This window comes from Vidua macroura, chromosome 1 (assembly GCF_024509145.1).
Source record: "Vidua macroura isolate BioBank_ID:100142 chromosome 1, ASM2450914v1, whole genome shotgun sequence".
Lineage (NCBI taxonomy): Eukaryota > Metazoa > Chordata > Aves > Passeriformes > Viduidae > Vidua > Vidua macroura.
The window spans coordinates 29,350,325-29,364,619 of record NC_071571.1 but is presented as its reverse complement, the minus strand read 5'-3'; the positions used below and the strand labels follow the sequence as shown (position 1 = coordinate 29,364,619).

Genomic DNA, 14,295 nt, shown 5'->3' with positions numbered 1-14,295 from the left:
GATTGAATAAAAGATTTTGAAATCTTGACATTTATGGCTGCAAAGAATTGCCATTCTTGTTCTTCCCTGAAGTGTTTTGATATTAAATTTTACATAGAACCTGGAGAATGGGTGGGATGTACTGAATATTCATTCCCACCTCTCAACTTCATGTCAATAACATTTTTCACACTCTTCACCAAACACACTGTGCATGTGTTTCTATGTGTTATATTTGTGAGTGGCATGACTCAACTGCAACAACAAAACGTTTTCACTGTAAAAATGCCTAAAAACTATTAGGCATTTAGCCCTAGAATTTTGGAAACTTAACTCTCACTGTGCATTTTTCCACTCTATTAATTAAGATTTTGTAGTCAAAATAAGTTTTACTAAGCTTTAGTTCAGTAAATATAATTTTAAAAGAGATTCTAGAGCATTCCACTGAGATCTCAATCAGCTCTTCCTGTTATGTTTTCTTTTTACATGTGAATTCAAGGTAATGAAAATTGCTGGAAAAGAAGTCTGGAATGAGCTGTAGTATCTGTGTAGTCAGGTAATACTTGCTCCTATGTCTTAATTTCATCAGACTGATTCATTCATTTATTGCATGAAACAGTTTGGGATTAAAAAGAAAATTAGGTGAAACTAAAAAAAAAAAAATTAGTTAAAACTAATTTCTAATAGGAAGGAAATACTCTCAATAGCCAAGAGTAAAAAAAAAAAAAAAAAACCAGCACATCAAGATAGATCTTTTAAGAAAGAGACAGATTTCCATTTTAATTAAGGTTCCTTTCCAGTGTTTAAAACAGTGTCTGGGGTGATAATGTGAAAACATTTGCTGGATTATAGCAGATCCCACATCTGCAAATACAAAATTCTCAGTACTGTACAAACGCACCATCATATCAGATAGATAATTTTTAATAAAATAAGCTCTATAGACTTTGATCAACTATATTGTGGTTCATGGGTGAAACCCTGATACAAAGTGTGTGGTAAATCTGTGAATTTTTTGTGCAGGATGGGCCATTTTTGTCTCTTGGCAGGGAAAGGATTACACAGTATTGTAATTATTAAAATTCTAATCTGGGGCCAGGTTTTGCCCTCAGGAACTTCCTTAATTTCAGCAGGGAGTTGTGCATGTTTATCTGATTGAAGAATTTGGACACTATCATTCTTGGTGAAGGTAACTTTTTTCTTTAACAAGAATGTGCACTAGTCAAAACTAAAATCTGAACGTAGCAGAGACAAGTTTCCTACCAGGAGACAAATGTCAGTAAGTGTTCTGTTTTGATAACGTAAAGTGATTTCCTTGTAAAGGGAGTGGGAGATGGAGCAGAAGGAAGGAAAGAGGGATCTTCTTCCAGATACCTTGTAGGCTTGTTTTTAAATTATGACTTTGGATCTAACAACAGGTTTGGCAAGTGTTTGCCTTGGAAATCCTGACACCGTGCCAGGTTTTCTTAGCTGGTTTGTAGTAGAGTGTGCATTTTTTAAATACACTGTAATCATTTCAGACCACATAATTAGAAACACAAAGCAGTTTACTGAAACATAGTGATATATTAAGAGTTCAGTTAATTACACATAAAGAAACAAGTCAGACTTCAAAACCTTTACTCAGTTTCTGTTTTATTTGCAACTGGGGCATGCTGATGTGACTTCGCCTGTTTAACATTGAGTAGGAGTTTCAGAATTTTAACCTGAGGGTAAAATTTTCAAAAGCATTTAAGTGACTAGCTCACTGAAAATCAATAGGACTTTCACTCCTTAGGGCAACACTTTACAAAATATGTAGATACCAAAGTCCAGTTAATTTCAGTGTCTATGTGTAGTAAAAAAAAAAATTCCATCTTTCCTGTCCTAAATTTCCTTAAAAGAAAACTGTTACATTTCAGTGTCATTTAAGAGTTTCCAAAAATGTTATCACCAATGGACAGGCTCATTATTCTCATTCTTTTTTTTCTTTATTTTTTTTTAATTTTTTTTTTTATCTGTAAAATGTTTTGGTACTCTTTCAACACATGCAGAAATCATAAAATATGTTTTGGATGATAAACCACATTGTCTTCAAACTTGTCATAAAATCTTACTGCAAATGCTCAAGAAGGGTTCTTCACTCTATTGTAAATTTTCCTAAAATTAAAAAAAAAAATCCCCCTTTTCAGTCTATTTAATGTCTTTTTTGATAAAAGTATAATTTATCTCCTTTGAAGCTGCAGCCTGACCTAAATTATTTTGTCTACATTATGTATAAAAGCATGTAGAAAAAATAAATTGTAATATGGCATTTAGGGAGATGAAGAAGATATAAATCGAACTAATTAGTAATTCTTTTTAATGAGAATATATGTTATGTTTTCCATTGAATCTCTCAAATGTAATTTGCTGAGAAATTAAAAAGTGTCAGTATAGGAAAAAACCCTCAATATTCAAAAAACTTTGGTTTTAGATTTGCAGCATGGGAGGCTATCTTGGTGCTCTAACGTTTTCTGTATGAGCTTTAAAACTATGCTAACTTGTTGCACAACAGCTTACAAGTTCTCAACAGTTGTATTTATTCAATTTTACCTCACTTTCAGACAAGTTCTCTTATCAAGCTCCAAATCACATTTTAGGCAGCTTTGAAGTACATTACTAATATACTTATTGCTTAACAGAAAATATCCTGACAATCCTTTCTGTTTTAAAGTGCAAAGTAAATGTCAGCTTATTTTTTGCAATCATTTATCTGAGCCTGTGCTTACTCTCAAAGTATCTGTCTTTGAAACAAGTCAGAAGTGCAGTGGTCTTCTTCTTGGAACTAACAATAAAAATATAGACAGTAATTTTGAACCTTTCTTTTCATGACACCTTCATTCTAATTCTGGCCATTTTCTGTCATTATTAAAATTGGGCAGGCCTAAGTTTTATGAAAAAATGAGGATTCCTTCCTTTTTTTTTTGTGCAAGTTCAGCGATCATGTGGTTTGCAAGGCTCTCTGGCAGTCATTTGTACTTGTCAGTGCATACTCTTCTATTCCCTGTGGCTGTTTTGTGCTGCTAGACAGGTGTGTGCACTCTGCACAAAACTTTGCCCTTTGGACATCATTAGAGTGTCTAAGAAACATGGAGAATGGGATCCTGACAGACTTATAAATGACCATGAAGAAGGGAATTCTCTTTTGGGATCGTTATGGAACGTATGCCTCATATTATTCCACATCCATTGAGAAAGCGTGTTTTTTCCATCACAGAAAATGCAAAAAGCAAGATTTAAGGTGCAGATAACTCTGGATACCATTCTCTCTAAAGAGTGATGGATGGCTTTACCACTATGTATAGGTTCACTCAGAAGCAAGGCTCTTAATATAGGAGGAGCAGTTAAGTTTGTAGTTAAATGTAGCACTTTATCCCTGGATACATGTACAAACATTTAAATTAATCTGGTTAATGGGTTTCTGCCCTGTGTCTTCCCCACAGTCACTTTTCAAGCATCCAAATAAATAAGGACCTTTGCACTATGCCAAGCAGCAGAACGAAGCTGTCTTGTATCCCTAGGAGCAGTGAAATCCAGCTTCCTGGACCCTGCATACTGAGCACCCAACCTCTCCAGACACTCAGGTATAGTCAGTATGCCCCAGCTAATCTTCAGCATCATAATGGAAGATAAAGGAGAGAGAATTTACTGCCTAGGACTCAAAGCTCATAGGGTTTTATAGATCAATAAGAACATCCTGAGTTATGCCCAGGGGCAAAAAGGAAGCCAGTACAGACTTCAAAGACCTTGTGTAATATATTCCTTATGGCCAATATTACAGATTAAGCAGAGCAATGTTTGACACAAGCCATTGAATCTGACTAGAATGAGAACAGACTACACACTGTGTAAGTTTATTTTGGAGGCTACGAGGATAACTTAGAGCCTTCACCTTTGAGAACTTATCACAACATTTAACTAATGATAGCAAAACATATTTTAAGTCTGGAAACTCATTCTAAGTTAAGCAACAAGAAACACCTTTTTATTCTGAACTTCACTGAGGAAGAATAACCAAATTTATCTGATCAGAATTCCTTCAAGCAACTTCTAATCTCTCTCAGGGACACTCAGAAAGAGTGAAAGACTGCAAGCTCTAAGTTTGATAAAGAAAGTATAAATCAAACTAACTGACAAACTCCTCAGAAGCCTGCTTACCTTTCAGAGCAGGGAGGCTGACACTATTGACCAAGAAACTGAAATCACAATATTTTCGTACAATATATGTAACAAGTGGCAAACATAAATAAAATTAAAACAATGTCTACACTGTGTCTAGTGCACAGAAAAATGAGGTCATCTATATTATCTTTCCTGTGGCAAATTCAGGGCCAAACTTTCCTTTACAAAGGCTGTGAGAGGCTTTTCATGAGGTCTTCCTTCTCTAAGTGACAAGACCAAGAGATGTACATGACAAACCTAATGGTTTAATCTAGACTAAATTTGAAAGGATGATCATTAGCTTTCATTGAAAGCTGAAAAGGTTGTCCTAGCAAGCTCCTTGTAGACCCAGCCCTATAACGACTCCAAAGTCCCATTCATTTTCCCTGTGAGAAGATTATATGTCTTATTTCAAAGAAAACAGCTCTCAAGGCAACCTCTGATTTTTTAAAGTCTTGTCTAATGTGGGAAAATCTCTCTACTAGGAAGAGGTCCCCTGACTGGTATACACAAGTACTGTGGATAACTGGAAAATTGGTTCCATGCTTTTAATTACAGTGGCTCAGTTCAGCACAGAGACTAACTTGCAGGGTAGGTTAGATGTGTAAAGATCTGTATGATCTGTGAATATGAAAAAAAAAAAAATGAAACAGGACTTCAACAAGGTTCACTGTTGTTGAAAAAAAATAATGCTCAGATATTAATTATCTGTAATGTACATATATTTTTTGATTATTTACTTAAGAAAACTTGTTTTTTTAAGGGAAGGTAAAATGCACATCTTTGCTTTTGGGGTTAGATTAGATCCTCCATGAGAGTGGAACTTGGCGCTTTGTAAGGGGTTAGCAGTGATCCCACTCCTCATTACCCTGCTGAAAGATCTCACTCTGCCTTGCAACATTCTTGTTATTCCAGAACTGGGTTGGGCTAGTCATAATAGATGCAGGCAATCAACTCAACTTCCCCACACACAGCTCTGCCAGTAAAACTCACTTCACCTTGCAACACTCTTGTTTTTCCTGTGTCCTTTAAGCAAAAGCTATCTGTTTGGCACTCACTGTGGATGTGTCCTTACTCCTGCTGAAATCCAGGATAACTTTCTTAGTGATGCAAGAGGAAAGTGTTGCTGATATCGACAAATATCTGCTTGTGACTAGGGTGAAACAAAGTTGTCGTCTCTGAATGACAGATTTTGATACTGGCAATAGATGTAACTAACCTGTGTTCCACTTTTGATTTTATTACAGCAATAAAATCCAGTGTGACTTTAGATACCAAATCAGTTACAGAGAGTGTGAGATTACAGTCTAACCTTTACATAATATGGCCTTCTGCAAGGCTGTGCTTTTTTCCCAAGAAAAGGGTTTCCTTTCTAGTTAGAACACTAGAGTTTTCAGTGTTGATCACTGTTGTTTTATTTATTTTGAAAATCTACAGGGCATGCCCCATGATGCAGACAAGCATTGGGCTACTGGCAACATCTCAGTTTACACTGGTGTTTGTATCTGGGCCATGCAATTTTATGTAAAATCAAATAAGTGCATGCCACAATAAAAAAGTATGCCAAAATAAGGATTATTCTTTCAAAATTTTGAAAAAAGATTTGCATGTTTTCTCTTTGTTTCCTTTATCACATGAAATAATACATTAAAATATAAGAATGCTCTAGGCAATGTACAAAACTAAAAAAGACTAGTTTGGTGAATGAGCATGGTAAGAGGTTATGAATATGGATATGTTTGTACTAAGGAGCCTAGAGGAGACACTTTTTATGTGTGGTGATACAGAAATACATACTTATAACTCTGCACACCAGGAAGAGAATATTCCCCTAAACCAAGGAATTTCCCTTGCAGTACTCCCTGTTGATCAAAGCTGCATAATTTAAAGCATCTAGAGGCAGCTTTAAATTATTCACAATATTTTTTTTAAATAAATTTGGTATATTGCAGACAATATTTGTGTAACTAGCAGTCTTCTGTAAGTTCTATAAATTTGCATCCATATAGAGCTCATCTCAGTTTGAGAAGAGGGTACATAACTTTGCATAAGATGGGCAGGGAAGACTCATTCTGATACTGTGTTAGTCACATCATGCCACAATGCCAAGCATGCAGGACCATAGGGAATGGCAGGGCAGAGCCGGCAGTCTCTAGGTCTCAGCCTGAATGCTGCTGTGTGCTGGTTCCTAAGAGTTTTCTGATACCCTCAAAAGCCCCAAATAGGAATCCTGCAATTAGTGCATCTAACTCCTCCTTTACTGCAGTCTTCTCTCCTATTGGTGAAAGGTCTTCGCAGCTCATGTAGGGATCCCACCCCTTTTGTGGGTTTTCATTCTGAAGCTATCCACAACTTTACACCTGAATGAATGCCAAACCCCTCTGAATATATAAAGGAAACCTTCAAGAGCAATTTCAGTTACACAGAAGAAGCAGAAGGAAAGGTTTCATCCAGCTTTGTCAGACAGCCTGAACTAGTCATGCTTCTCCCTGCCATCCACTTCTATGGCTTTCTCCTGGCTTGCATCTTCACGAGAAGCTACTTGGCTTTCAAGAACGATGCCACAGAGATACTTTATTCTCACGTTGTTAAACCCGCTGCGGCGAGCCCAAGTAGCAACAGCACGTTGAATCAAGCTAGGAACGGAGGCAGGCACTACACCAGCACTGGATCCGACCGTAACAGTGAGTATCCCACCGGCGGCACTTCCACCGCAGCCGTGGGCGGCAGCCCCGCCTGGCTCGGACCCGGGAGCGGGAGCGGAGCCCCGGCCGGAGCCGCGTATCCCGTGGCAGCGCCCCGGCCCCCCAGCCCGAGCGCGGCGCTCCAGGGACCCGGCGCCTGGGGGAAGCCGGGCCACGGGGAGATGCTGCTGGTTCCGGGCCGGGATCTGCCTCGCCGGGCGGCCTCCGAGCCAGCCACCCTCCCCCTCCCGTGCTGGGAAGTCCTGTACGACCGGCTCTCTCGGGCAGGTTACTTCCTGAGGGAGGTTCATCCAGGAATGCCGGGTTCTATGGCATCTATCCGGCAGGGAAGCGAGATAAAGAAAGAGGAGAGAGAGGCATTTCCAGAGCGCTCGCTTTTTTGACTCACCTCCCACTGCGGGTAGGGGAGGTGTCTGGGCTACTTTTCAAGTGCAATAAAAAACTCTGAATTTTGTTCCCGCTGTTTAGTTTTACTTCCTGCCGTAGTACTTACCCGCTTAACACCTCCAGCAAAAGTAAACAAATCAGCTCGTAATTTACCTATGATCTCTGCTCTAACTTGCCTTTTTTATATCCAGTCTTTTCCTTCTGAGTTTTATGTATATAAGTCAGATACGTGGGGATCTGGAAACCTGCTGACTTTATCTGTTCCCTCCCCTGCACACCCCCTTAAAATGAAAGAAATCCAGATAGAGAAACATACACACACATCAACCCACCCACAGCAACTTGATAAAAATAGTCATCCCTGGAAAGTGAAGGCAACAAGTGACACCGATACCTTTCAACTAAGCCAGGTGTGTCAGCTTCTATGAATGCTAAGGGTTTAAATGCACAGGAAACATCTCATCATTATGAGATTACTGGGACAGCTCAGTAGGTATTCATTGTCACTGAGCTGTCACTGGTGAAAAGCTGAGCCGGGGAAGACAGAAAAACAGAAGGAAAGACAAACTTAGATCTGTGACCAGATGCTTCCAAGTACATTCCTGAGTGCAGCTGCAGGAAGGCAAGCTTGAATATTTTCTGCAAAGCAGGCAGTAGAGCAGCCCTGTCAATATTCCCTGGGATCAGCCTGCAGATTTATAGTCCCCTCTGCCTGCCCACCCTGAGACACAGAGGACAGGGTGAAGCAATCTTAACACAGTGCCTCAGTTCAGAACTTGCTTCCAAAAACCCAAGTAGAAACAGAAGCAGCCTGTAGCTGTGATATGTAGATGTACCTTCAAAGCCTTTTATGATTCATTCTGAAATGTTTCTAGTAATTACTTCTATTTTAAAAGTGTTAGTTAATTGCATTGTGTGTAGAATCTGTGCCGTAATTGTCCTTCGGAAAGAGGGAGAGCACAGACAGTAAAGATTGCTTATTAAAATTAAGCACACTGTGGGCGTTTATTTCAAAGTATAATTACTGAAATAAACAGTTGTGTTTATTGCAGGGTGCCGAGCCGCACATAGAGACAGGTACAAACATGCCTGTATGAGAAGCTCTGCATGTTGACTCTGTCAGCTGCCTGAGAGAATTTGCAGGATCCTCTATGTTACATATAATATACAGACTACAGACTACAGTTACAAAGATGGTACTCTCTTGAGGGCAAAAGGACCCCTCTGAAATTGTTGCTGAAGATGCTAATCATTCAAACTTCAAACTTCATAGGCAGAACTCCATTCGTTGGTAACATCAGCTGTTACCACTTCTGCAGTGTCTGCTCGGAGCCGCAGAGTTCATGGGAGAGTTCAGTCCACTGTAACAATGGAATGAGAAGAAACACACTGTTTGAAATTAATTTAAAAGCATTTCAACTGTTTCCAAAGCAGTGTTTCCCCCCTTGCTAATGATCCAACATAATTGTTGGAAACATCACAGAGCAGATTCCCTAGACTGAGAACGAGCAGGAAACATTTCTTCCCTTGGGGCATTTTTTCTCTTCTAAAAGGTATGTCCCTGACAAGAAGTATAGAGAATAAAATTGCCTCTTCTACCACAACTGCTGAGGTGCATGTCATTAGGATTTCTTTATGCTGTGGTATTATCCAGAGATACCATCAGCACTTGAGGCCCTTGTGTTGGGGGACACAACAGCAGAGAGATGTCCTGTAAAGATTACAGCCTACTTTAACTTCTGTAAAACATACCTGGTTAATGTGGAAATGACTGGTTAAGGAAATCACTCCATTCTGAATCTCAGTGTTTCTTGTTCTATGCATTCTGCAGATCGTGTTCAAGTTGGTTGTCGAGAACTGAGATCCACCAAGTACATCTCAGATGGCCAGTGCACCAGCATTAATCCCCTGAAAGAACTGGTGTGTGCTGGTGAATGCCTCCCTTTGCCACTGCTGCCCAACTGGATTGGAGGAGGTTACGGAACCAAGTACTGGAGCAGGCGGAGCTCTCAGGAGTGGAGATGTGTCAACGACAAAACTCGCACTCAGAGGATCCAGCTTCAGTGCCAGGATGGAAGTATAAGAACCTACAAAATAACTGTGGTCACGGCCTGCAAGTGCAAGCGATACACCAGGCAGCACAATGAGTCCAGCCACAACTTTGAGGGAACCTCTCAAGCAAAACCCATCCAGCACCACAAAGAAAGGAAAAGAGCCAGTAAATCCAGCAAGCATAGTACAAGTTAGAAGTCAAACATTTTCTGCTCTCTCATCTCCCTCTCCTTGTGCCAAAATTGAACTTACCTGTAACCATTTGCTTTACCATTCTGACTGCTTAAAGACAAGTCTGCCATTGCTGTGTTCTCAGTTGACACTACAAGCTTATTGCTTTTACCAAAATCAAATGGGGCATTCTAAGCATATGGACTTTTTGGGTGATTCTCCAAATGCTCAAGATGGGGAATAATACAAGCCTTCCAAAACCACACTATAAACTTTTACAATTTCTCCAGCCATGGAAACAAAGAAAATTTGCCAAGAGTATTCACTGAAGTCAATTTTGTAAAATGATGCTTTGTTGTGTGTTTTCCTGAGAACATTGATCACATCTATTGCCTTTTATATCATGTTTTATGATCTTCTGACAACAGCTTAAAATACAACACCTTGTACCTGCTTTCAGATTAATTCTAAAAAAAAGTGCTTTGCATGCTCACCTTTCTCTTATCTCAGTATACCAAAAATTAAAATATGCATGGCAGCAATCAAAAAGTAAAGCTGAACAAACTATTTATTTGTTGTTGTAATTATTTAATGAGCTTTTATGTGTATTTCCCTTCAAAATTTCTTTATGTTTATAGCTTTTCATATGTATCAAAGTATTTTCCTATGATTTGGGGCTGGATTAGAACATACATTTTGTAGATAATGTAAAATAGACATTTTAGCATTTAGGTATATATATTTTAATTTTGAACATTCATAGTCTTAGGTGTTATTTTGACATAGCAACATAAAAACTGTATTTTTCATTCTTCATCTTGTATTATTTTTGTTTAAAAAGTGTGCAATCAAAAGACAGATATGACTTCCTTTCAAATTCATTGGTTTCTTTTTTTTTTTTTAACAAAAATAAACACTGCTAAAAACTGTACTGTCTGTCTCTCTGTATGAAGATGCACACATTTCAACCAGTCACAACACTTAAACTTAAAAAAGGGGAGAATATTATTGGGATTAAAAAAGTCTATCCATAAAATCTAACATTGAAACAATCTTTCTCAATGTAAAAATCTTATATGACCATTTAACAGATGGTGCTTATTAATGGTCCAAGTCAGGTCCTTATTTAACAGTTCTCAAGCTCTACAATTCAGAAGAAGTGTGTATTTGAGAAATTTTACAAGCTAGTGAGACACTGCCGTTTTTTTTTCTTTTCGTTAGTAATGATCAAGTACTTATAATGGCATAAATTACATATGGTTTCATTTTTTCTATGGAACCAATAGAGTCCTGCACTTTTATTCATAGATTCTTATAGAATGTATCAGAAAATTAGTAATTAATCTACGTTTCAACACATAGTGCTCTTAATCTTTCAAGCTGTATTTAAACACTATGGGCAAGATTTCATCATGGGATTGTGCTGTTCTTAAATCATTAACTTTTACAATCCATTTGCACCCAAAGTAAAAATTACACAAGAGGAGAGTAATGAAAAATCTTACCTGATAAGGTCTTACCCAAGTTCTCTTTGACCTTCTTTTTATCTCATCCTGTTTTGCATTTTAATTCCAAAAGATTCATCATGAAGTTCTTGGCAGAGATTGTGGTCATTAATGTAGAACTGTTTGAAAATCGCTGCTGCTGCCTGACTTAACTTACTGAATCCTAATTTTTTATTGACAAAATGTAATGATTTTTCCTCAAAGTTACTTTCAGGAATTCACTAAAATTTGCCATATGTAAAAGAGAGATACACTTTTTTATTCAATTTTAAGTGATCCACATGGTAGTACAGTTAAAAACCCCATGGCATTAATGAACTAGTTGTTTCAAATTCAGTTTTGTGGCTGTGAAAATATCAAAATTATGAGACCAGAGACCATTTATACTTAAATTCTCTGATCTTAAAGGTGCTTCTTTAAGCATAAAAGGAGAGATGGTGAATAAAGGAGTTAGCAGGGAGAGAACTGAAATGACATTGCTGCTAGGCATATCAGTTCAGCAGACTTTGAGACTTTTCTTTTTTTCATTTTAACAGACATTGCAATCTTGTTCAATTATTTCATGGCAGAAGATTTTTTTCCCAAAAGCCAAACATCTATCTATTTTTAAATTGCTATCCAGCTACTTATTCAAGATGATAAAACAAAATATTGAGATAATGGACTGAAATATAACTAATTTCAATGCCAACAGTCACTAAATCAGTAAAGCTACTCTACCTGTTCTGTGTTTAACATCTAGAAATAAGAAACATGAAAAAAATGCACATCTTGCTCATAACTCTTCTTCAGTCAGTGAAGCTGGACTGTAGGAAAAAAATATATGTTTAATATCAGTTTACATTTAGAAATAGAGGTAATAATTTTAAGATTGTCCTTTTATGCAGAACTACCCAAAGGGGAATAATCTGACACACTTCTGCTAAAATGACTTTGTGAAATTTTGCTGGACATGCTATAGAAAGACCATGGGGCCCATTTGTAAGTCTGGCATATTTGAAGGAACATGAGGGAAACCAGCAGGAGCTGTGTCAATCAGCAGCAACTTAACTTTGACATGCCACCTGAGTTAGCTAAGGCCTTTTGTGGGAGAGATCTGCAGGAAAGCAGCACTAGAAATATGTTAATGTAGAATTTTCTGAAGGAATAATGTTACTCTGTGATGCAACTTGTATCTCAGAATGCTTCAATGTAGCCTATACAATCTGCCTTCTGTTTCATCCTGTTACATGTGAACTCACAGGGCTCTATCCAAGGATCCAGACAAAAGGCATTACACAAGTACATCTAACTAAATTGACATCTAACTAGTTTCTTGAGAATCTCTAACATGTAAAGTTGCAGTGGGTAGGATATGGGCCATTGCTCTTGTGGAGGTCAGTGGCCAAAAACTCAGTGAAAGAGTATTGCTTAAACTGAAATAATTTTAGACATGATATATCTCAAGTTTGTTTCTAAGTTAAAAAGAAAATACAAACATGTTAAAAACTTCACCTAAAGTATTAAGTCAAATAGATACAAGAAGTATGTAAATGTTTTGAAAAAGTACAATGTAGAGGCAGATTAGATATTTTTTTTCATGCATTAGACTATAAATAGTCTGGATTTATTACACTAAATTATATAGAAGTTGATTCTCAATGATATTCCATCATATAGGCAGATCAGAATTCCAAATTCTTTCTTAGAAAGCATTTCAAACATCTAAAAAAATAACCTAATAATTTTATAATTTCTCATACTTGCTTCTTTAGAAAACTAAAAGTGAATAAATTAAAATAATCTGTTAATCTGCCATCGCTATTTCACTACTTTTGAGTTGATGAAATCTGCTCCCAGCTAAGGGGTAAATTGTTTTATAATGAGTGGAAATCAATTTTCCTTAGACATTACTAGAAACAAACTTAGCCAGATGCTGATTGTTTTGATAGCATGGAGGCACTTAGAGGCACACTTCTTAGAGGCAGTGGTAGATAGTATGTGTCATTAAGAAATTTATCAACTGTGGAAGTCATAAGGGCCTGACATTTGCAATCTAGACTAGAAAGGCCCTTAACAAGTTTATTTATTCAGTTATTTAATAATAGTAACAAATCTGCTGCTCTCGCCTTTCCAGCAGCCTTGGAATCAAAATAACCCAATCCAAGCTCAGTCATTTGTTTGGAAATAAAGCAGACATTTGAATAACAGCCTTCAAAATACCTAACAGATTTCTGCTAGTAAATCACTTTAGTCCTTCTAACCTTGACCTTTATATCCTTCCTGAAGAAGTACAACATTAATCAAGAAAGGACTGTTCAATACATTCCACTGTGAGAGTCTTGTTGCTACAGTATTAACCTGGAGGTGTTCAGTTGAAAATTATAAGGAATCCTTAGAGTTGGAAGGTATCCTATTCGCATGATGCATTTCCTTTCCCGGAGGCCAGGCAAGAGGCTTTGATTTTAAGTTCATTGACATACATATAAACATCACTCCAGGCTAAACCTGAAAATTCTCTAGAGATTTATGAGCTAAGCAGACATTCTGTCACTGGATTTGCTAATTTTGCCTGAACGTCGCCCCCACAACAAAAAGCCTGCCCATGCATATTTTTGAAAGACATCCAGCCTTTCAGCTCACTCCTTCTGTGAGTTATGTGGACTGACACACTAGAAAAGTGTGATTTACAAGAGATATTGCCTACCACTGAGTTAATATTCGAACATCTATCTCACTCAGTACTTCCATGACAAGAAAATACACTTAATTTTTAATTAAGGCTTATTGAACAACATGCCATGAAAATAAGTAGTCTCTACTTATTGCTGAGAGAAATCTTTACAACCACTGGACTGTAACTCCATTTTGGGAATTTGCATTTTCTTACCTCCCTTTGGTTTGACATGAAAAGTGAAAAGAGGTGATGTTACATTACCTGAAGTTCAGGGCTTCTTAATACTTCTTTACAACCACAAAGGAATACAGAGGATGTCTTAATAGAAATGAAACTCTGGACAACCTCTTTAATAAGGATATTTGTGGAATATGGTACTTCTTGAATGTAATGGAAAATAAAATAAAATAAAATAAAATAAAATAAAATAACTCAATAATCAGAAAAAAGGCCCAAATCAAAATCCCCTAAAATGATAATATAGTTCTGTTTACTAAACTGCAATGGTATCTCCTGTCAAACAGTGATTTTTACTACCATCTGCTTAAGTAAAAAGTATTAAATCACAAAAAAAATGTTTTGAACATTTTGTCTATTTTTTGTCCCCTGGTCTATTTTAGTAGTTGTACAATACTGTACAATTGTCTCATTGTTTAAA

At 37.3% G+C, this 14,295-nt stretch overlaps 1 protein-coding gene across 1 annotated transcript; it reads left to right on the top strand.

Annotated features, from left to right (window-relative positions):
* Positions 1 to 6,508: 6,508 nt before the first annotated feature.
* On the top strand, positions 6,509 to 10,390 carry SOSTDC1 (sclerostin domain containing 1). Its single transcript, XM_053998491.1, has 2 exons — positions 6,509 to 6,845; positions 9,085 to 10,390. The coding sequence occupies exons 1-2, from the start codon at positions 6,530 to 6,532 to the stop codon at positions 9,498 to 9,500; spliced, it is 732 nt and encodes a 243-aa protein (XP_053854466.1). The 5' UTR covers positions 6,509 to 6,529; the 3' UTR covers positions 9,501 to 10,390.
* The last annotated feature ends 3,905 nt before the right edge of the window (positions 10,391 to 14,295 follow it).